The following is a 25198-nucleotide window of genomic DNA, read 5'->3' as shown; positions in this document are numbered from 1 at the left end:
TACGGATACGGATAATATGGGTATCGTTAGAGGGATACGGATAATCGGTCGGCGGTCTCTTACAATCAATGTGCTCTAAGACGATCGTTGTTTGCTTGCTTGAAGATTACGTTTGCGATAAGTATAAGCAAAATGTAAAAAATTGTAAGGGATAATAGAAAAAAGTACTTTTTACCCACCGATCATAGTGTCGAAATACGGGCTATGTGGGATGTTTATAAAGGTTTCCCCAGCGTATATAGAATTACCTACGCTGTGGTCGATGTGTAATATTTCTACAATCATTGCAAGCAAAAGTATTATGTGCAATCGAAATAATCGCAGATAAATATACCTACAGAGAAACCTACGGTCCCTACGGATCCAAATGAAAATCTTAATACGCTACGCTACTTTAATACGCTACTTTAATAATAGTAGTACGATTAATAGTCTAACTATACCTATCTATTAGGTAAGGGCTCAACGAAGTCTACACGAAGGTTGACGGGTTAAAAACAAAATGTCAAAAATGTCCCACATTTACCGAACGACTCATCCTCTTACAAGCGACGACGCGCTGAACTAACACCAGACAGGGGTTGAGGACCTGTCAAATGTCGCACTGTCATACATAGTGTATCGTCACTTACGGACTAAAGTAAAGTAACCGCCAAACATCGTCAGGCTAGTCACGTAACTAACACGAGTTCCACTGTTGTAGCAGACAGACATGTTTGTCACAGGACAGTTAAAATGATTTTATACCAATTCAAGAAATATTTTCTTTAAGTATACTTACATAATTTAAGTAGGTACCTATTACATAGTATATTTGTGCCATTCATTTAAAAAATAATGCGTTAAGTATGTATCATACTTAACGCATTATTTTTTAAATGAATGGCACAGTATGTATCATACTTAACGCATTATTTTTTAAATGAATGGCACAAATATACTATGTAATAGGTACCTACATAAATTATGTAAGTATACTTAAAGAAAATATTTCTTGAATTGGTATAAAATCATTTTAACTGTCCTGTGACAAACATGTCTGTCTGCTACAACAGTGGAACTCGTGTTAGTTACGTGACTAGCCTGACGATGTTTGGCGGTTACTTTACTTTAGTCCGTAAGTGACGATACACTATGTATGACAGTGCGACATTTGACAGGTCCTCAACCCCTGTCTGGTGTTAGTTCAGCGCGTCGTCGCTTGTAAGAGGATGAGTCGTTCGGTAAATGTGGGACATTTTTGACATTTTGTTTTTAACCCGTCAACCTTCGTGTAGACTTCGTTGAGCCCTTACCTAATAGATAGGTATAGTTAGACTATTAATCGTACTACTATTATTAAAGTAGCGTAGTTTATTTTGTATTGGTTATCTACTTCTTTTTGAAATTAGCTTTCTAGGTCGAAAGCTCGTTTTTAAATTATGCGTGGAAACTTTCAAAGATTATCGATTTGTTTATGGGATTTTAAGCAACACTATTAGATACCATGACAGGTAGAATATTTTAATTACCTACTACAGTCCCCATAAATCTTTATGGTAATGTACTAGCTTTTACCCGCGGCTTCGCCCGCGTGATAAAAGTATTCATTAAGATTTTCATTTGGATCCGTAGAGACCGTAGGTTTCTCTGTAGGTATATTTATCTGCGATTATTTCGATTGCACATAATACTTTTGCTTGCAATGATTGTAGAAATATTACACATCGACCACAGCGTAGGTAATTCTATATACGCTGGGGAAACCTTTATAAACATCCCACATAGCCCGTATTTCGACACTATGATCGGTGGGTAAAAAGTACTTTTTTCTATTATCCCTTACAATTTTTTACATTTTGCTTATACTTATCGCAAACGTAATCTTCAAGCAAGCAAACAACGATCGTCTTAGAGCACATTGATTGTAAGAGACCGCCGACCGATTATCCGTATCCCTCTAACGATACCCATATTATCCGTATCCGTATCCGTATCGCTATCGCTAACGCTATCGCTAACGCTATCGCTATCGCTATCGCTATCCCTATCACTATCCCTATCGCTATCCCTATCGCTATCGCTTTCCCTATCGCTATCCCTATCGCTATCCCTATCCCTATCCCTTATCAAGATGTTTAATGATATAACACTTTAAGTTCTCGCGCTTTGTACACATATTTAAAGTCACATACAGGTCGAACGCGATTAATTAACATTATTTTTACCTTTTTTCCCAACGTTTCGGCCAGGTTGCACTGGCCGTGGTCGCGGAAGACTGACGTCCCAGCAAAATGTCACCGGAGATGTAAACAACACAAAACTACCCGATATTAATTTATATAAATGTTCGGGGTAGACAAATAAATATAATCTACCCGCTTTTAGTTAATGTTTATTTCCCACCATGTTTATTTTAAAGGTAAAAATAATGTTAATTAATCGCGTTCGACCTGTATGTGACTTTAAATATATGTTTAATGATTTCTTATCAAGTGCTAAAATATAAAGTTTCATGGTTTTATCATTTAAAATTAAGAAATCCCATACAAACTTTCAACCTCTTTTTCAACCCCTTCATCCCTTTTTTTCGAAATAAAAAGTAGCCTATGTTCTGTCTCAGGGTCTAAAGATTGTCTGTTCCAAATTTCATCAAAATCGGTTGCGTGGTTTAAGCGGGAAAGCGTAACAGACAGACAGACAGACAGACAGACAGACAGAGTTACTTTCGCATTTATAATATTAATAGTAAGTATAGTATGGATATGGATTAGTATGGATTTTAACTATTCTAAGCTACCGGTTCGATGTAAAATATGATATGCCATAATGCCAGTGCCGCCAGTGGGTCGTCTAACTAGGGCATCGGGTTTTAAGCAAAACCTAGAGATTTTGATTTAGGCTTTATAACCTTAATTAACAGATATTCTAATTTTCAAATGAAGAAGCGCCATATGAAAGGGGTTTCCCCAAGGAGCTCTGTTAAAATGACCAAAAGTCTATAAAACCTTATTTAAAAGTTAAAACAGTTTCTAGCAAAAACTAACCAGTAATGTGGCAAAGATGGCATTCCGCTACGGCAGAGTATTCTTGTTCGAGTCTGTTCGGAAAGTGAAGAGTCGTGAAATGTACCCATGGGGTCCAATACATTCCACGATTCTTCACTTTCCGAACATACTCCTTTGCAAAATGCTTACAGTTATGAATTTGTCTCAAACAAATATCTAGTGAGATATTTATGCGACGCACACTGATTAAACTAGGTAAGGAAAACAAAAAAATATTTGCATAAATGACGCATTTACTTCAATATCAGTCACACAATCAGAACACGAGAAGAGATTATCAGGCAGATCAACCTTGGAAACTCTGATTTCCTAATAGATGGTATCAAACGTATGTATCTCATCCCAATTGACAACTTACTCTAGGATAAAGGACGCCGTAAGTGCATAGGATTTTAAAGAGACAACAACCATTTTAGTGAAGGTTCTCAGGGTTTACAAAAGTAATCAGTTAATCGCGGAGATTATTTGAGTGTTGTAATGAATACAATGGTGGCGTTAATGGCTTAGTTTAAGTGATTGCTATTTTCTGTCGCCGTTGCGTCAGTGAGGTCGAGGGTGTTACAGTTGCTTGCCGAATGCGGGTGATTCATGGTCCGGGTCGAACTTGCATACTGTTATGTGTTTTTAACGAGTTATACGGAAAAATTATGTTCTTTTTTCACCACTGCGTAACAATATTGGTTGCCTAGAATTCTCATACTAACGAAACTGTTAATTATTCATATTTCGTAAATGCACACATACATTACAAGTACCAATCAACAGATTTCTATCGATGAGCGATATATCATTCAGTGAATAGTAAATAATTTTCCTAAAAATGTAGACGTCATTAAATGAAATAAAAATGAAATGAAATAAATGTTTATTCAAAACTAAAACTTAAAACTAAACTTTAACTTCTGCCAAACCAGAGTATGGTTTGTTTAAATTTCATACTCTGGTGCTGCCTAAAACTAGTTCAAGTCGTTTGAATAACCTTTTAACATAAACATGCAATAAGTGCAATTCTAACAATTTACGAATTAAACTGGGTTATGCAAAACAAGACCTCGATTTAAAGAAAATACGAGCATGGCAAGTGCATTAGCAAGGTGATTGTCATTGAACTGCAAAATGCGCAATCGCAGCGCTAATCTGATGTGACAGTTGGCAAGAGGAATTTTTTATTCATTTATATGACTGATAAAGTGGAATATTTATGTTTAAATAGTTGTGATGTTATTATACCTACATGTCGGGAGTAAATGAGTAAACTATAACGTGCATATTTTTTAAATTTGTAAGCCAGTAGGTAAGTAGGAGTGATGGATGCAAAGCGAACAAACTAGAGAATCTCTTATTTATCGAGTAGGTAAAGAAACATTAATTCATTGCTGCTTTTGTTTAATTCGGCGATTTTAACACATTTTTACAACAAATTTCAAAAGCCAATGGCTTGATGAAGTGTCTAACCCATATACATGTTATATAAATAATGTACGTAATATACCTACAACTGTAAGTAGTTATCTATAGGTATACATATTTGAGGAAGTAATTTTCTCTACAAAATTATTTCTCATACTAAAATAACATCTAGTGAACATATTTCCTTCTAAGTTATGCGTTATCAGCGCCCACTAATGTCACGGCTGGCTGCACACTAGTAAGGTAATCGGACTTGTAATTTAATTTCCATTTTGCTGACCTTACTGCCACATTACTGCTCCTCTGCCACTGACACACTCGCCGATAACAATAACAGGTTTTATGCTGCAATAGGACTGAATAGTTGCATTCTTGGTGTTTATTGTAGCGAAGACTAGTAAATAATGCAGAATAATGTTGGTCTAAGTTACAGAAATTGTCATCACTGGGACAGGTGCAACAATTATTGTGTCAGGCCGCTACAAACACAGGATCCTGGTAAAAATGGTTGAGATAGCTTAGATTGTTATGAAGTTTATTTATTTTAGAGTAGGTTTGTCCTCATTAAAATGCGTAGAAAGCTTTGAGGATATTTATTCGTTCCCGAGACAAATCTTATAAAATAATGGCTAGGAAATGAATTCTCAGGAAACATAACTGCATCCTCCCCTCCCTGTACCTATTGTATTTGCCTAAGTTGCCTTACGGGGGCCATTTTAAAGACTATTTGCACATTAATTACTTAGGTCTTCCTATTTTAGTGAATGCAGAGCTGATTAACTAGTGCAGTTAAACAATGTTTAGGTACCTGCTAAATAGAGCCTAGTAATATTTTTTGTTTTCTATTTGAGAAGGGTCATGTCATTATGCCTCAGCTGGTGATGTCAGATTGTCAGTCTTTCTTATAAAGTTTGTCTTTAGTCTGGAGTTTCTTGCGCCATAGGTATTGAGCGTGTTCCCATGGAGGATCTCACGCCAAGTGGGTGTGTACTCGTAGCTATTCAGTAGCAGAGCCTCTTGCCAAGAGGACTATTGTTGATGTACTGTATCGTAGTTATGTCTCTCTACCGCTCGTTCGCCTCGTTCGGATTGGTGTGAAAAGCCAGTTGCGTATCATTTGCCACAGAGCGTCAATGATTGTAGTCTTGGCTACCATTGAACTTGGTATCGTTGAACGTTTTCTGCACTACAATGGTACCGTTTCGTTCTCTTCTATACTGTTGGACCTCTGATCTGATATATAAGCTCCTGTAGTTCCATCTTATCAACACACGCTTTAGGCCGTTTTCACATTATCCGATCCGATATCGGATATCGGAAGGATTTCAATAGAAAAAATCCAAGATGGCGCCTGTAATGTATGGGATATCGGTCCGACATCCGATATCGGATTGCATAATGTGAAAACGCACTTAGGTTTCTAAGACCGTAGTGGCGTGAAAATAACACGTAATTTTATATGAACAAGTTCTAGGACCCAGGTAGGGCTAGAGAGAGAAACCAGAGAGGGGCGGGCGTTGGAACTATTAGAATTAGACACCATAAAATTCAACATAGAAAAGCCCACAAGTCGTGCACATGGCGTATACGCGCGTAAAAATACGCTATGTTTAAAACCAGGCTTAGATACATAATTTACGTGTGCTTATGCGTATGCATATAGAGCTCCTGGTCGTGACCGTGTTTCGTGTACCCGTAGCCGAATCTCCGTTGCCGTGTTACTCGGCAACGGAGATCCGCTCCATTTGCTCCGTGTGATTCGGCTACGTGTAATTAAGATACGTAGCTACGTGTACACGGAGATACGTATCTTATTTATACGTAGATCGGATCCAGTCGTGACCGTGACGTTTAGTGTAGATTTTATGCGTGCTAAGACCCCCGAATGTAATGTAAGGGGCGAGTTTTTAATTTCAGTTTCCATATTTTTGCATTTTAAATAAAGTTTTAAGAGTGATCAAAAATAATAAGATGCAAATATTATCATCATCATCATCATATCAGCCGAAAGACGTCCACTGCTGGACATAGGCCTCCCCCATAGATTGCCACAATGACCTGTCCTGCGCCACCCGCATCCAGCGGACTCTTGCGACCTTCACCAGGTCATCAGTCCACCTTGTTGGGGGCCTACCCACGCTTCGCCTTCCGGTACGCGGTCGCCACTCGAGAAACTTTCCGCCCCAACGGCCATCGGTTCTACGTGCAAATATTATTTTGGAGGCAAAAATAATAAACCAGTACAAATTGTAAAAGATGTGTAGGTATCAAAAGAATTCGCGTATAATCAGGGGCGGCTCACTCCGCGATCCTTCCGCCGCACTACAAGTACATGCCGGCGGCCGCGAGTTCGCGGCCCATTCAGTGGCGACGACCTTCGCGCGGCGCAATATAATTCAATGTCGTCTGCACGCGTGCGGTCCGTTTGTTAATGTAGGTAAGAATTTAGAATGGCGGCGTTATGTGAACATCAAAGGAGTGAGCCTTCTGTACTTGTACTATTATATATTCTGTGGTATAATCAACATATAAAAAAATAGGTAAAATTCTAATTTTCATTCACATGACACAGACTATAATTAATTAACTTTTTTAAATAATCTAACATGTACAGTCAGCGTCTTATAGTTGGTAGTATCCGAAGTAGTCAAATAGTTTGTTATTTTTGCTTTCACTTAACTTCACAAGCAATAGGAACACATGGTACTTAACAGGTAAATCCCAAAGCCTTGAAGGTAATTATTATCAATGGCCCGCGAACTATTGTTTGTTATCTTTATCTGCACGTGCAACTATTTCTTAGTATTTTCACCGACGAAAGACGGTTGTCCAGTCAGTAATAATATTTATGAACAACGGTGTATATTATTATTTCACTTAAAATACTTTTAAATTGTTGCATTGGTCTACCTGTAGCATTTCTTACTAGGTAGTAAATATTAATTAGAGATATTAATATATTTATTTGGATGGACTTTCATATTCATCGACATCCCCAAGTAGGTACCTAGTACCTACCTGAGGTGCGATTTTTGATTCTCATCGGGTGGCTTATTTCGTACTAAATAGTCATCGGCTGCATACAAAACAAGGCACCGGTGAGATTCAAAAATCCCACCAATACCACCTCTGTTTTTTTTTGTACAAACTCATAATGTCTGGTTATCAGAGAACAGAATAATACCAATATGTAATTACTTAAAAAACATCTGGAATCAAATCAATGCAAAGACCACGAGTATAACACATAATGCGAAGGGTCCGTTCGACACTTACAAGCTCTCTTTCAACAACCGAGCGGAGAGGAGCCGAAGCCGAGATTCGCGGGAACGTAGCCGAATCCAGAAACGGATACGTATCTTTGACGTGACCGTGTAGTACGGGATCTTAGCACCGCCGGTGCTAAGGCTACGTAGCTACGGTTCCGCGTGTAACACGTATATCACAAGCCCTAGTATGCAATCACCTATGCCCTATACATGACCATTGGTGCCAAAACCGTTAGGTATTGTTCTTTTCGCCAAAATGAATGTGCATGCTTAAGTAATGAATGAGTCGCGCCAGCATTCTCGTAATACAATAGCGACAGCCTTCATGATGTCAGTTCGTCCTCGTTTCCATTCATCTAGTTGTATAAACTGAGTCATTCTGTCAACAAGAGATAGCGCACGCATCGCTGTCGGCAAGGCTTCGTTATAGAAATTAATATGCTACGGATTCTTAGTTACGAAGTGTGTAACAAAGTAGGATGTGATGCAGTACTCATCATCAGGATTTTGTCTGCACTTGTTATCGTCCCCTTTTCTGATTTGATCTGTCATTTTTCATGAGTGCCTGAAAACTACCAAATGTCATCAGGGCAAGCTGAGCTCGTGTGGCCAATTGTCCCAGCTTTTAAGGCCGATAATGACTATTGCACACAAGTTGTAGTTGCATTCCATCTACTTATTGCGTTTGTAGCGGCCCTTGGGAACCGATAACACTGAAATTAATTTAATTATAGCACATTTTCAGTATCGTAGCAAAATGTAGCTAAATAAGGGTCGGTTGCACCAAACCATCCATTACCGAATTTAGAGTTCGTAAACAAATTTGTATGAGAATTTCTAATTTCTATAGGCTTTTGCAGCGTGACGCTGATGTGTCTGAACTGTGGTTGATACAACTGCTCCTAAGAATGAGGAAAATGCAAAGTCAGCGCAACGCTTCGGCAAGTTCCGGCAGGTCTGTCCTTTTTCGTATTTAAAAGCTAATAAAGACGAGTCATAATCCGCAGACGTTGCGATTGTGCTGGCGCTGTGTCGAAACGCGGGCAATTCCGGAGGAATCCGGTTGCGAGATCAAAGCGCTGGAAATAGCGGGGAGCCCGCGCACACTCCTCCGGCCTTTTGGGTTCATTGGCTAACATATTGGGCTAGTAAGGTCGCGCTACTGATTAAATATTTAAATATTATGGTGTTAGCCTAACTCGAGGATGTGTTTTCGAAGATTTGATAGTTGAATCAGTTCGTGCTAATTGGATTAGGGATTAATAATGTGCCGTGCATGCTCTGAAAATTTTAGCGTAAAATGTCGTAGATGCGATTTAAAGCGCGCGGTTGTTTTATGCGATAAACGCTACGTTACTCGCAGTGCGATAGACGCAGATCATTTCAAGTCAGGTAATATAATTATAGACCATTGTTTTACGCGGTTAACGCAGCGGCAAGCGCAGCGTGAGACGCAATGCGTCAAACGCACATATAAAAATATTTTATCTTCATAGTTTATGTAAGGAGCACCCTTGTTTATTGCGTGAAACGTGTCCGTTCAACGCAAGCGGTTAGCGCTTCTGCATATTCGTGTTGTTTTGTGCGTCTACCCACATTTGATGGAGGAAGAATAAGTCACTTAGCATTGCATCTCAACTCGGTTAATTGTGACATTAATTAATTATTAATTTCAACATTATGGCAAACTTAAAGAAACGTAAAATTATGCCATTTTCAAAGGAGGGTTATGAACTCCTGATTGATTTAATTAGAGATCGACCGGTTTTCTATACATAACATTACAAAAATATCCAACATCGCAACCGAAAGTTGATGGAAATTAGCGAAATAATCGAGAAGTCTGGTGAGTTTCTTAACTTAACACGTTCACCTGCTTGAAAGACTCTTTAAAACTAAATTCCAAAAATACCTTCTCAAGTAATCGCTGCGGTAATCGCAAACAATTTTAAAATATCGCTGCGAACGGAGCGTCAAACGCATAAAACAATATTGCACTATGTAGCTCCCACGTAAAAAAAATGACAATGCGCTCGCAGCAGCGTTTAGCGCATGCGTTTGCCGTAAAGAAAAGGGTGCCTTGTTTTGGAACGCAGACGCGTTAGACGCATCCGTTGATCGCATTCGTCTGACGCTGCGATTTCCGCATAAAACAACCGCGCGCTCAAAAAACTCTCTTTATACGATTCTTATCTTTCTACTGCGTGTTGAGTCTTAGTGAAGTCAGGCCAGTCATGTGAAGTAATTGCTTTTGCCGTTCTGTTTTGCCGATCCTTACAATATAAATCAACATGATACACGAGCATTTGTTCATTTCTTACTAGTTTCTTTGTCGCGGCGCTATGAAGTTATTATGTTTGAACGTGTGAAAGCTGTGGAGAGTAAACTAACGGGAAATTTCCACGGAAAATACATAAATTGTTCTGGTGGGTACCTAATGACAAAATTTAAACCCGCTGCAATTGCTTCGTGAGCATACCAAGAATCTTGCAAGGAGATATATTCTTAGGATTTTTGTCAAAGTAAAATTTATAGTCATGTGAAGCATCCAACATAGGTGTGGTGTACTCGCAGTCGCAGCGTTGTCTGATTTCTTAAAAACTGTTCTTACAAGTTCCAACATTTCATTGTTCATATAGCTTCCACTTTTCTTACATACATATAATCACGCCTGTATTGTATCCCATAAAGGGGTAGGCAGAGCACATGAATTACTAAACTTCATTGCCACTCTTGGCAAAAAGAGGTTGAAAGAAATCCAAATTGTGACATTGCAGTGACAGGTTGCCTTGCCAGCCTCTCGCCTACGCCACAATTTAACCCATATCCCACAGTCGCCTTCTAAACACCCACGGGAAGAAAGGGGGCCCTTCAACACTTTGACACTTTTCTTGCCTCAAAAATACTCGCCTGCAAACACTGTTTTTATCAAATACACGAAACTTGGTGATTTTGCCATTCCATCCAGTCTGAACTAAAATAAATCCCAACTTGTTAGCCCGCTATCTCTCCAATCCGTATCCTTGTCAGGCGCACTAGACGCAGACGTCGGCTTAAATTAGAGATCCTTGCAGCGTCTATTTATACGCCGCCCTGAACCCAGGACCCGTCGCGACTCATCTGACTAATGGTGACAACTTTACCACAGTCCAACTAGCAAGAGTATACTGACTTAATTTCTAAAGTTACTTTTAAGTACCTACCTACTCGCCCTACTTATTCAGCTCAGAAAAATTGTGACCGTTTTGAGTTACCTTACCTGACGTTGTTATGTATGCTTGTTTACATTAAACTATGTATTTTCGTTTATTGTGTCCAATATGTATTCTTTGGTATGTGCCTAATAAATAAGAATCATAAATCGGATACCCCGTGGTCACCGGTTAAGGATATCACCACCTCCTTTCCTTCCGTAGTCGTAGAAGTCGACTGTGGGATATGGGTTTGAAATGTTCGCGTGGGCGATCAGGCTAGCAACCTGTCAATCACGATTCACAATTTCGTCTTCTTTTAACCACTTTTTGATATAAGTAGCCCTGAAACTTGAGCAATTCCATGTCTTCTGCCTACCCCATTTGGGAATACAAGAGTACATTTATATATGTATGAATAGAATCAGGTAGGTGTTAAACATGACTGTGTTACCTACACAAAAACTCTAATAACCCTATTAGGTACCTATTTCTTGTGATCGTTTCATTTGGTGCTCTCCATTACATTAATCTCTTGAGACATTTGTTTAGGTATTTTCTCAATTGTATGTTCGTTCATGCTTATCAAATCAAAATACTCCTTACTTTGTTCATACTTGTGTCGGCGGTGAATCACCAGAGTCGTATTTACATAAAGCAAAGGCCATTGCCCTAAAAGGTATAAAAATAAAGCTAAGAAAAACGATTTCCTTCCAATTTCACTGTACATACTGTCAACCGTATTTCAAGCAAGTAACTTTTTAATGCTACATTTATTACATTATATTATAATGCTGGTTAAAATAAATGGCCAAATAATATCCTTAGAGTCACTTGCACCGCCGAAAATGGAGCACCATTGCACCATTTTATATGAAATTTGGCAGTTGACAGCCTTGAGTTAAGCAGGTGGTGCAAGTGGCCCTTACCTATTCAAAAGCTAGAAATGATTTCTTTCGAATTGGTTACGAATTTAACAAAAATCGTGATAGGTGAGTTACAAGTAGTCATGTAGTCATAGTATGAATTAATTATCATTACGCTTCATTATTATTTATCAGTTTCAAAGCAACACAGAAAAAGCAACGTCGAAGGAAAGTTGTTTGTTTATTCTACTTCTTCAGCCTCGCAAAACCCGACCGGCACTTTACCGGCCTATTCACATACACAACACACAACTGGTGCTGCCCTCTTTTTGTAGACAAATCTAACTTATGTGTTATGGAGTATTTTACCTAAACGCTTTCCAATGCCAACATCCATGTGCGAAATTCCACAAGGTCACATGAGTTCGTCACACTTTGTGACAATTAGCGCCCCTTCTCCCTCTACCTATTTCACAAGTTCACATCTTGCTTATACGATATAGTTATTACTTATTAGGTATTTCAGTTAGCTCGATTTGTTTAACTTCTTAAGTTCCTACACACTTTACTCGTACCTTATAGACTTTTAGATATCTACAAATACAAGTGCCCGTAAACGCGTCATCAACTCATCATTCACGCCGAATGCTAATATACTTATCACCTGCTATGGGTTCTGTACCCATAGCATCACAACAAGCTGTTGACATCCCACAACGTTTTTTGTGGAGGAGCATTCTGACATGACAACTAGCTGTCATCCACGTTTTTTTGTGAACCAGCAAAGAAAATGCCGTTACTGCTTTGTTGTTTCTAACGCTAACAATATCACCACAGAATATCACAGATTTTTAGTGCAGAATTTCGTATGTTTAGTTCGGTGCATCGGGTCAGCATGAATTCTGAGGTATTGCGAGACCATTTCGTGGTAAAATTACCAATTCAGTGTACCTACTATTATAATTTTAGGCATACCTTTTTTATCGCGGACATTTTTATTGATTAATGCATTCAAGTATTCATTTCCGTTGAAATTAGAGCGTTAAATACGTAGACATATCCATTTAATATTACGATTGTAACTTAAACGTACGCGCTATCACATAATAAACATGGAAGGGTAACGTATGGGGACGGATCCATCCACGTCAGATAGGGATTGGGCTGTTGAAGTGCAATCTATTTTCACGCGGATCTCCCGCCGCGCCTACAAATACGCTCGTTTCATGTTGGGCGAGATTAGGGAACTCGTCCTGTATTTTACGACGTAGGTTTCAACCTGAACATGCATTACGTAAAAGTGAGCAAACAAAAATGTACAAAAATACCCTACGCCCTCCTAGTCGTACGATATTGAACATCCTCAGAACCTTTGGCATAGAAAACACGAAATTCAAGCGTCCAAAAGTTTCAGTCCAATACCAAAGTTTCTCACGCCATAAATTCCGAAACCAGTTTAATCGCTTATATCCGTGACATTTTTCCACCCAGATACCGACTATTAAAGCTGACCAACAATATTAGACAAAAAACAACGTAACATACATAGAACATACACAAACAAGTAAGTAGTATGCTGACAGTGAAATAAACTCTATGCTGATTTCTCAATGTGAAATTAATTCAGTCAACATGGCATAAGGTTTAATGCAAACGAAAGTGACCGTTTTTAAAACATGATGAAATAGTTGCCTGCATATGAAAGATATATCATAAAAACAAATGGTGGTTGCAATATCGTTTAGTGTTATATTTTACAACACGATACGTCTTTCCTAATGCGTTTTTTATGTTTCTTATAGAAATATTGGCAGGAAGGTCAGCAACACAATATGAAATAAAATATTCTATGAAATGGGCATGCTAGATGCTGCTACACAATATCTGAGACTGCAGTCATGCGTAAGTGAAAAGAGATGCTTCTGTAGTTGGGATCAGATTACACGAAGAACTTGTGTTCGATCTAGATTTGGCAAACGTTACGACGTTAGCAAAAGTTATAGCCCGGAAATCACTAAAGAGACAAAGGAACGGATGTCCATATCTGCAGCACTTGTAGCATTCGACGTTTTGTTTACTGTTGCTAAAGTCCCTCCAAATAAAATTCTATGTTAAAATTACTCGAATTATCGCTGATAAAGTTTATATTTTACCTGATCCGCCTTATCCTAGGCTACTATATCAGGCATTCAGGCAAGCCAGACCTGTTTCCCATGACTATTTTTAAGTTTACGTACGGTGTTGAAATACGTTAGCCAGTTGTGCAACGAAAACTCGCAAACTGTGTTAATGTGGATCGCAGCAATCGGGATAACTGGACCAGTTACTTTAAACTCGGATTAAACTCGATTAACGACAATGCGGAAGCAATGGTTGAAATAACTTGTTTCGCCAAACTAAGCAGCTCATATTAATATGGTACCTGCATATTGATGTGATTTCGTTCAAGGGAGGATGTTTAATAGGATAGAGATTTACAAAAAAAATATAAGAACGAGTCTTCTGTTATGAAAATGCTCTTGAAAATGTAACACGGGTACCCCGCTTACTTTTACATATTTTTGAACCTATCCTAATATTCTGCTCCTGCACTGTTCAAGAGCATTAACTAATTAACTATTAGATTATATCAGCCACTACAATGTTCTACAGAGTGGTGCCTGTAACAAAGGCGAAGAATTGAACTGTAGGCTATTCTCCTTATACTGATCAACATTTGTTCAGTGACTTTTAAAAATTATGAAGTCTTTAAATTTTTAATTTTTCATACAAAATAAATATTAGCTTCAATGTACGCCATTATTGTTGTCATTGACGTTGTCTGTCACACTTTAGACTTAACAGAATTCGCAATACATTACCTCTTAGTAAAAACTTTCAAGGGTGATAAAAATCAAAATACAAGTTATTTTTAAAAGTCGCCGAACAAATGTTGATCAGTATAAGGAGAATAGCCTAGAGTTCAATTCTTCGCCTTTGTTACAGGCCCCACTCTGTATATGCATTACACTAATTGATTACCATAAAACCGAAAGCGACGTCAAAATGGGGTCGGCTTAATAGGTCGTAACGCCGGCCTCTCAGCGCGCTCCGAAAAAAGTGCAGCGCTCGAAAATCGAACGCTGAGTGACGCTGATTGGTTGCGTTTTGTTATTGCAATTAAATTGCCGGAATGTGTAGCCATTTTTTTTTTAAATAATTATGGCCTGGATTTAAAGTCCTTTAAGCAAAGTCTTTGTTCATTTAATTTTTTTTTCAAATGTATATGTAAATGTGTTTCTTTTGGTATAACAGCAATAAAAGCTTAGTCAATCTAATTGCTGTATGATGGCTCCATGTCTGAAAATTAAAAAAAAACCCCTTATTGCTACTGAGTATGTTAGGATGAAAATAGAAGTTATTATTGGTAAGTGCACAAGAATGTTGAAAGACCTTTTTTACGACACTGTAAACAAGATAAAAGTATAGACGGCAAGTGTAAATACAGATTGTTTACAAATGACAGAAACATAAACTGTTGAATATATGCATATGTATATTGTTAGTGTAGTTTCTGTTCAGCAAATTTTCTGAGTTTTAAATACTACAAAAACTTCTTTGTCGCATAGGTGACCTAAAATATCATCGAGAGACATAGGCGAGACGGTTTTTATACCCGAAAAAAGAATTGTTACAGTGCACTTTAGTTTTAATACAGTGTAATATTGGTCCTGTGGTGGGGCCTGTGTGGTGACGGGTTAAGTTTTTCACCACCCCCTTTCTTCCCGTGGGTGTCGTAGAAGGCGACTATGGGATATGGGTTAAATTGTGGCGTAGGCAAGAGGCTGGCAACCTGTCACTGCAATGTCACAGTTTCGTTTTCTTTCAACCCCTTATTTGCCAAGAGTGGCACTGAAGCTTTAGTAGTTTCATGTGTTCTGCCTACCCCTTTATGGGATACAGGCGTGATTGTATGTATGTATGTAGTATTGGTATCTTTTAAGCCGCACTTTTGGTGGGAAAGCAAGCTTTACTGCATTAATGGCTTGACATTGCAGTAAAAATGCAGCCAAGTCGTGGACTTTCGCTCTCGTCTCGGGATAGACTTTCACTCGTCATCCACCAATTAGCTGATAACAATGACTTGTTACTTATCGAGCGGTCAACCACGTAATGCAACTTGTAAGTGTTTACTTTCTTGCAATTTGATCCAAGAGAACTGGTATATAAATGTCTCCTATACTAGTTTGCTTACTTTGCGTCAACTTGAGGATATAATTTTAAAGATTTTCTTCTTTGATATTGTAAATAAATATATAAATATTTGTGTACACCTATGATATGATACTCCTAGCGCCCTGCAGATCTCTTTCCTCCATAAATGAAACAAAATTCATAGTGCCCCTATAACTGATTTTTTATTCAATTTGTTTGAAATCATAACTCATTTACTCTACAGGTCACTAGCATCAAAGCGTGTTCCCAAATGGTGTAACATGATCCAATAGTTGATACAAGTACCCGGAGTACCTCCTAAAGATGTCTTGTTCATAAATTACCATACAAAGCTGTCAAATAAAATTAATTCCAATTCTCTCGGAAACATACACGGCTATAAAACTTTACAACTTCCCATTTGTTTACGTTTTTGTCAAGGTAACTTTCTCTATTCAAATCAATAGTTTTTAATCCGTTGATACAGATTAGAGGTCAAATTAATCTAAACGTTTTCCAAACATTAACTGTGCGAAACATGTAGGTTAGGAAGTTAATGGTATGTGTATCTTAACCGAGCCAAGTATCGTCATATCAACTAACGTGTTTTGTTGGGCCACTATCCAGTATACTGTGGGTACCGGTTTCGGTCAGTTTGGGTTGTTAGTTCACGCCGCAGGACTGGTCCGATACTGTGCAAACTGGCCCGGTATTCCACATTGGTCTTTGGAAAAGGACTGTTATTGAACCAGTATTGGGAGTGATAAACTTGGCGATACACTTCAGTGTCCTAACAAAGTTGCCAAACCGTCGGGATTTGGCGGGGTTTTATCGATTGTTCGCGCGAGAAAAATACCCTTAAAACCGCTTTGCAAAACCAAAAATAGCTGACGCTATGTCGCTCGAGAGTCAGGCAGGTATCAAGTTAAAAACAAATATTTCATTTTATTAAGTTTTTCCCGAGAAGACTCTCAAAATCCCGAAAAATGTAACTTTTGTCCCGATATAGGGGTTATTCGATCAGGAATACGCTTTGGATCATTTAGTACCAGGGTTAGTACTAAGTGTACGTACTAACTGATCCAAAGCGTTTCGAATAATTATGCGAAAAATTTGATAGTTGATTAACATCGATGATTTTGCAAAAGTATTTGATACAGAAATAAATGTCATCATATCAAAAGCTGTCCACAATTTGCCTGCTGATATCAATAATCAGGTTGTCGATAGATCACGCATCAACCCGACTGGAACACCTCTCTCCCTGTGCTCTCGGATATGTTATCTTATCAACTTTCACTGTTTTTTCTCGGGTGTGTGTTGTGCGTTCTAGTAGAAATAAAATGTTTCTAAACATGGCCTTATCGCTTCCGTTGCGTGCCGTTGTAGCAAGAATTCGATTTATTGTTCTTATTCGTTCATAGTGTTACTTCTTCTATTAAATAGGTACTTTAATAGAAGTAATGTCGCATTTTTTTGACGACCGGTCTGGCGCAGTCGGTAATGACCTTGCCTGCTACGCCGCGGTCCCGGGTTCCCGGAATCCCGGTAAGGGCATTTATTTGTGTGATGAGAACAAATATTTGTTCCTGAGTCATGGATGTTTTCTACGTATATAAGTTTTTATAGATAGATAGATAGATAGATAGTCATTTATTCATCACACAAGGTATATATTGTATATATCGTTGTCGTGGGCCTCAGTCAATCTTGAGCTTAAGTGTCCTATAATCTGTATAGAATATATATATATATATATATATATATATATATATATTTTTTTTTTCGCAGAATAGAAACTTTATTTTCTTTTGGGTCTTGATACTTTCCTGACTAGGGAACTTGCCATAATTTTCTGTTTCTACAAGTCGACTTTGTACTTAGTAAGGACCAACAACGGAATGTCAGGCAACATTTATGTGTCAATTTCGGGATTCCTGTAAAGAACTGTTAGAAATAATTGCATTCAAACATACTATAATTACTCGCACTATACCTATACATCTGATTTCCGAAAACTTATCTACATGACAAATGAAGCAGCAAAATTTCACTTCAATTTCCTCTTCGGTGATCATCACGCTTATATCAGTCATCAACTCATGAGATAAGCTGTCATTATGTGTGATGTCCATGATTCTGTCACTTACCGATCCTAGCAACACTCGAGATGTCTCAAGGCCAAGTTTAAACACGTGATACTACCTCTTATTGTCAAAGACTATATGTTCTAGAATAAATTTAATATATAAGTGGACTTTAGCCGGTTTGAGTTCGAGTATCCCTAGATAAGATTGCACCCACGCTTGCACCCCGTCGGCGACACGCTTTTCCAGTCTGTTTTCTAAGGATGTATAAAAGTGTCGCAGGTAAGTATAACACAAGTTTAGCTGCATTTCATTGTCAACCGGTCTTTTAAGTATTTCATACATAATGGGGATGGCCATCTGGGTGGATAACTGCCTGTGTACACTAAATGTGCATGCAGAGAAATTAGCTACTATACGCTTGACTCCGTAAATATTTTCTGGATGAGATTTCTCTTTAGCGACAGCCCCACTTGATGTCGCACATTGTTTCCATTAATTGAGCTGTAAGTACATTGTCTTTCTGTGTACATAATAAAGAATATTTTGTAAGTATTGTATTGTACAGTTTCTAATGCATCGCAAAAACTTGCGAATACCTACTTATCTCCCACCTATTTTCTGTTCAATACGAGTGTCTCTGACGTTTAACTTATTTGTATGGCCATCAGAGTCGTTGCAGAAGCAGCGATGTCTTTATCAAACGAAGTTGTTATCAATATTGTTTTTAATTTGAAGAAACAGCTTTCATTGTATGTCTTCCTTTAATTACTAAACAAACTTTACTGATAACAAATTTATGAAAAACAGTCCACAAGTGAGTTTATAATTTAATTAACCATTAAATTTACATTTATAATATCTTGAAAACATCATTAAGAATATTTCCATAAAATATGTTTATTTACCTATTATCAAATGAGTAAGGTTTAGTTCAAAAGAGAAAGCATAATTTAACAGTTTCGTTTCTTCCGTTCCAGTTATCGGAGCTCCAACATCATGCACCCGGCGTTATCTGCGGAGAGGAGATCATCGCGCGTTATATAAACCGCCATTCCGAGAATATTATCTGAAGCCGACTATTCAATAAGTGACAGTGTTTCGTGTTATCGTGCTACAGTACAACTCATTGTGTATTCGACATTCTACTCTAAACATTCAAATTAAAATTAAAAAATAATAATTCATCAGAAGTTTTGGAAACGTTAGTGCTGGCATAAAGAAAATTGAGAATTCGAATTTCAAATTCGAATTCTCAAGCCGCGTTGACACGCGCAAGTGACTCTCCGAGCTAGTGGACAGTTTAGTGATTGAAAATGGCCGGCACCGGTGGTGAGATCTGGCTGCAGTGGTTCGCGTGCTGCTACCAGCCCGCCGCGCAGGCGCAGCGGACACGCCGGAGAATCGACCGCTCCATGATCGGAGCGCCCACAAACTTCCAGCACACAGGACACATAGGTATGTGTTTTTATTAGAACATAACACCTTTCGTTAAATCGTTGTTTATCTGTCAGCTTGGTGAGATCAACTGTCAATCCTTATCATTTTAAACTATAACCCGCCTTTTAGTTGGGTAGTTAAGATACATTGTTAACAACATGACCGGTTAGTTCACTGGAGTCATCCAATTCCCTGCAACATACTTGCATTTTGTGATTAAGCTGTTCTTTACGATTGAAACGATGCGACTGTTGAGGTTCCAAGTGCTCGGCTATTGCAGTAGTTTTGCAATTCATGTGCATTCGGCTCGTCTGAAGTGGATGCAGTTATACTTTTACAGCATGCAATAATGGTTTAACTTGCACATGATGCTTCTCGTCGAGCGAAAGTGGGCTCACGCACCGTGCTATAATAAAGATAAAGTCGGCGATCCGATTCCAACAGCCAGACCAACTTTCTGGTCTTCTCACTGAAATGGTCTGTGTCTGTCCTTTTATAATTAATAGTCGGGCACGCGGACAGTACTGTTTTGCGAAGTATTTAACCCTCTCTCTATTTAAATACTGTTCGTAAACGCATTTCGTTGCCATGTAAAGTGGGAAAAATGACATGCCATAACAATATTTTGACAAACATGCTATCACATGCAAGATACTCATATTTATAGGAGAAAGTTAGAAAAAGGTCTTCATATATACCTACATAAGTAATTTGCAATATTTGCTCTTCTCTTGTGTGACTTTAAAATAATCAGAGTTCGGGAAGGGTGAGTTATTTACCTTATATTTAATTTGACATGACATGTCTTACGCAAATAGCTTACAAACAGGAGCTCCTCCCAAATCCCGAGCGTTGATAATAATATTAACTTAACTATCAGTAATTGTGTGTATACTGACACATGTCCTATATGCGTGGCGAGAATCATCACTTCCAGAGATAAGAATTTAACATATGGCAGAACATTATTACTTCACACAACATTCCCGTGAACACATGAAAGGGATTACTCCGGTAATATTGTCAAGTGACGTCGATAGAACTATTGCAGGTTCACGATATCAGTAACAGCACAATAAGATGGATATCCATAATACCACTTGGTGTAATCTACGACACAATCGAGTAGTCGATAAGTTCCTGTCACTCAATCGATTGAATCGATAACGTGGAGTGACCTTCCAGAAAGCGAAGGTGAACGACCTGTACAAATAAAACTTGAAAAGCTTCACGTGTCAAAGTTCTTTGTATCATTGTTGTAAGGTTTGTTTTTGCCTGCCGTGTTTGTCAGGTTGAACCACCATTATACTTGTTACTGACCACGTATCAAGACGCCTTGTTAAGTGGGAGGACATCATAAATTGTTTAATTCAATGTGAACATAGAAATTCTTTAAAAGAAAGTGCATTTACTTAATGCTTTAGCCTCCTGAGAGTATCAAAGTTATGAAATGATAAAAAAATCAATAAAAGTTTTAATTAACGATGTCCTGTGTCGAGACCAAGTTGTGTGCGTGTCTAATTGCACGAACACAACTTTATGTAATTGACATAACGATTATAGCGATCACATTACTCACATACAGCTAAAAACTGTTTGTCTCGTTAGTATGCTGGCAACACACGTGCGTTCCAAATTCGGCGGCGAATGCCACCATACGTATTAAAAAGTTGTTTGTAGGTACTTTATGGCCTGTTTAGATACTTGGCAAGACTTTGCAAATGCTTGCGAAGCATTTAGGTAACCGTCATTATGAAATCAACACATTAAAGTCTCTATAATAAACAATGAAAAGTTTTTACGGTTGAAATGGAAACTTTTTTGGTTGCATTGAAAGATTGCAAGTAAAAACTCATTACTTCTCAAAGCATCCCTACGGATGTTAGCTCTACTGCTAAGGTCATCAAGGGTGCAAGAAACCCTGGTCCTGGTCCTGCAGACACTGGCTTACCACTTCTAAACAGAGCATGAAACATTTCCCGCCACATAAGACTTTAGAGCGGAGCTGCGTCGGCGCACCCTGTATGGCGCGCAGCTGTCTATCCTGCAACTCAATAATTTCAATTAATATTTTGCAGAAAATCTCAGATTAATACAAGTTGCGAAGGAATTTTAATGGCTTCCTACAAAGTCAATATCGTGACTCGGCTGACGTTGATAGAAACGGAAACCTAATCGAATCGAATGCAAAATCCTCTAGCATTTATTTGTTGATTAGATACAGACGAAGACTAATAATTCATTGCAATATTAATCGGTTCTGGCAGTTGAAAGTCTTTGCGAATGGGATTATGTCTTGTTAAATTTACGATGCGACCACAGACATGCACACGGCAGTCTCATACGAGCCGGTCGTGTATTCTCATTCGTATCACCGACTCAAGTTCTCGGATGAACCAGTCAAACGTGACCTGAAAGCCTGTGAAGATATCCAATAATCAAGGAGCGCACTGAAACTGGTCCTCTCAAGTGAAAATTGATCAACGCTCTGAAAACGATTGGAACGCCTCTGTTTTAATGCAGACCTGTCACTGTATCCGGCCAATTTAACTGCGAGAAAAGTTACGATAACTAATAAACTAGACTTCCGTAAATAAAGCTATTCATATTCCTGGTGTTTCACATCCTTTGTTTTGAGACTAACGTTTGATCAAAGGACTATAAGATCTCAGGCAGTCGAGCAAACGAACAGGTTTACAAAACAACTGCATCGGCGATTGGAACTTGTACAAGATTTCTAATTGCTTCCAGTAAAGAAAAATTCTTGCTCCACACCCGCTCTGACCAATCTTGGTTGCGTCAATCAGCACTATCTAGGTTAGCACTTGAACATGGAGTTGTCATTACTTTTCATAATCAGCTTGATCTCTGAAACAAAGTGTTACGCAAACGTGTCTGTGTTACCAATTTTATTTCATTTGTCATTGTCACGTCATCTCTAATCGTGCATGTCATTGCATTTTAGTGGTCGTCTGGGTCATCAACGAGATAATACACTAGTTATGTTTGATCCATATTGTAGGTAATATATTCAGGCTTTTAAATTATGAAAGCAGGTTACACAAAAGACCGACTTCCTCAGAGTAGTCGGAGTGTAGACGTTGTAGGTAATCACTAAAGTAGACGTTAGTCAAAGTGGTCTACCCAAGCTGCCCCTTAGTAATACGAATACCTACTATGTATTATGTCAATTTACTTATTTTAAATAGAGTCACCGACAAATTACGCCGAACTTTTTTATACCTTAAACAACTAATGTTTATCCATTCATATCACGCTTGTCGAACGCCTTGGAGAAGCGCCTTTAATCTGACTTCGTAATTAACGTTCTACTTCCTCATTTCAAAGCAAACGTGAATACCAGACAATGGAACTACATGCCATGACCGAATACTGCCACTACAGAAGAAATTAACCTCTTGAATCTTCGAATATGACGAGTTTGTTAAAGAGACTAAACCTAGGACATAAATTTAAACGAAGTATTTGATTTGTCAGACCTTTATTAATAACGCTATGACTATTTCAGACAAAACCCAGTTTACCTTTAGTAAACCTTCCTCTACAATTCTATTTAATACTAGCGACTATGTACTTAGTGATAGTGATAGTGCTACCTAAAGTATTTACCACCATAGTGTCAATCAATGAAGCCAGCAGGCTTCCACATAGGTGCTTGGCCATTCAGCCGCACGGGTACTATACCTACATGTAAACCTTCCTCTACAATCACTCTATCTATTAAAAAAACCGCATCAAAATCCGTTGCGTAGTTTTAAAGATTTAAGCATACATAGGGACATAGGGACAGAGAAAGCGACTTTGTTTTATACTATGTACTTAGTGATAGTGATAGTGCTACCTAAAGTATTTACCACCATAGTGTCAATCAATGAAGCCAGCAGGCTTCCACATAGCACCCAAACGACACGACACACTATTACTAATAGTAAAAGTGCTCAAGTCATTATTCAACATAAATGTATACCCAGTACTTGACAGTCTTTAGAGATCACTAATCTTCATAGAAAGGATAATAAAAACGGAATTTTCATTTAAAAAACAATGTGAAGTTCTCCAATGACCCAACAATATCTGCAACAGCTAGAAAGGGTTATAGTTTTGCATGAAAACCAGTCTTTATTACTTACTCTTCTCTCTCAGCATTGGAATTCCAGCGCGCAAGTCACCGTACATGTTTCCTCTAACATGAAGTCAAAAATAACTAGCAAAGTTCGCCGTCCGCCACCCATATCGTAATCCGAATCCGTATCATTAGACAGCTGTCCTTCTCTAATGCGCATGGTTCAAGTAAGACAGTAAAACTAAGTACGAATGGCAAGTTAGGAGTCGAGTGAGTCATACGTGTAAACGCGCGTCTGTTTATTTTTATTTTAATGGTTCTTTTTTGTTTTAGTTTTTCACGCTCTATGTGTTCGCAGTTTGCAAATCGATTTAGCTAATATAAGTACACCTTTGGAGTAGGTAGTAGTAACCGTAGGAAACTTATAATTAACACAAACACAGCGGGCGTCATACAATCGAATTCTTATTTTTAAAATGTTTGACTTGTCTTTTTAAAATGAGAGCCAAGATTGCATGGGACTGTTCATATTTTTGTTCGCGAGACTACTACAATAAAGTACCTACCTAATATGGGTACTTAGATTAATAGGCACTTACCACTAAACTAGGTTTTATTTCTTTACTGTAACAGGAACCAATGAATAAATACGCAGTTCTGCCTACATTGCGCAATGTATCACGACATATAAATCATCATTATTATAGAAACAATGTGTAAATTAGAATTTCACAATAAGGCTGACCAATAAATTCTCAGTATTTATCGTAATTCGGTTTCTTGCAAGACAGCAGAATATGAAACTCGAAACAGCCTTCTTGTGGCCAACAATGAGTCTATAAACTTATAAGAGTTATAAGTAAACGTGGGTTTGGTTTCAGGGATATACATATGTGCCGTTTTCAATCAATAGGTACCTGCCTCATTATCGGTTGTCGATAAGGTACACTTTTGTCACTAATTAATGCGTCAATATCAGAGTGCAAACCTCTCAAAAAGTTGTACTTAACCCCTGGGACGCCGTTGTCAAAAATTTGCTACTGAATTACTTACTTTCAATCTGTTAATTACAATTTAAATTGCCTGAGACAGATCTGGAACAAGGCGCTTGAGGGGTTAGTTCCTAAAATTTGGATAAGCGATAAACTGATATTAACATTACAGTAGCCAGTAATTCAAATGAATACTTCCTTTAACCGCTTCCTTTACATAATGCATTTAGTTATACCTACATGTAGGTATGAAGATTGATGCACTACAGCAAATATAAAGCATGGTTTGTACCTTAGGTAAATATATATGCCTATTTAAGGTATATATATTTACCTCAATTAATTATACATAATTACACTGTTTATATTCTGGTTAAATTTCAAGAATTTCATTGGGAAAAAAGGGAAAATATTTAGGTAATTGAATAAGTACGTACTACAATTATTGCTCAATACAAGATGATGGAGGAATCAACCAAAAGATGTCAAAGAATAAGAGTTTTGAATGATTCACGGTTATTTTCATTAGACTTATATTGACCGGGATATAGACCGTGATTACCTTTTTGATCAAAAAGGTAATCACGGTCTATATCCCGGTCAATATAAGTCTGATGT

General features: G+C 38.0%; 1 protein-coding gene across 3 annotated transcripts in view; it reads left to right on the top strand.

Moving 5' to 3' along the window:
* The window catches only part of LOC125227592 (CDC42 small effector protein homolog), a 64946-nt gene that overhangs the window by 26792 nt on the left and 12956 nt on the right, over positions 1 to 25198 (top strand). For 2 of the 3 annotated variants that reach the window (XM_048131937.1, XM_048131945.1), the window contains exon 2: positions 19045 to 19522. In XM_048131937.1, coding sequence (XP_047987894.1) covers positions 19381 to 19522 — 142 coding nt within the window. In that variant the 5' untranslated portion in view covers positions 19045 to 19380. Of the gene's footprint in view, positions 1 to 18862; positions 18882 to 19044; positions 19523 to 25198 lie in introns of those variants that run through there. The other variant, XM_048131953.1, reaches the window with a different exon arrangement.

This window comes from Leguminivora glycinivorella, chromosome 1, assembly GCF_023078275.1.
Source record: "Leguminivora glycinivorella isolate SPB_JAAS2020 chromosome 1, LegGlyc_1.1, whole genome shotgun sequence".
NCBI classification, from domain to species: domain Eukaryota; kingdom Metazoa; phylum Arthropoda; class Insecta; order Lepidoptera; family Tortricidae; genus Leguminivora; species Leguminivora glycinivorella.
The sequence above is the reverse complement of the archived record's forward strand: the minus strand, read 5'-3'. Positions and strand labels throughout refer to the sequence as shown.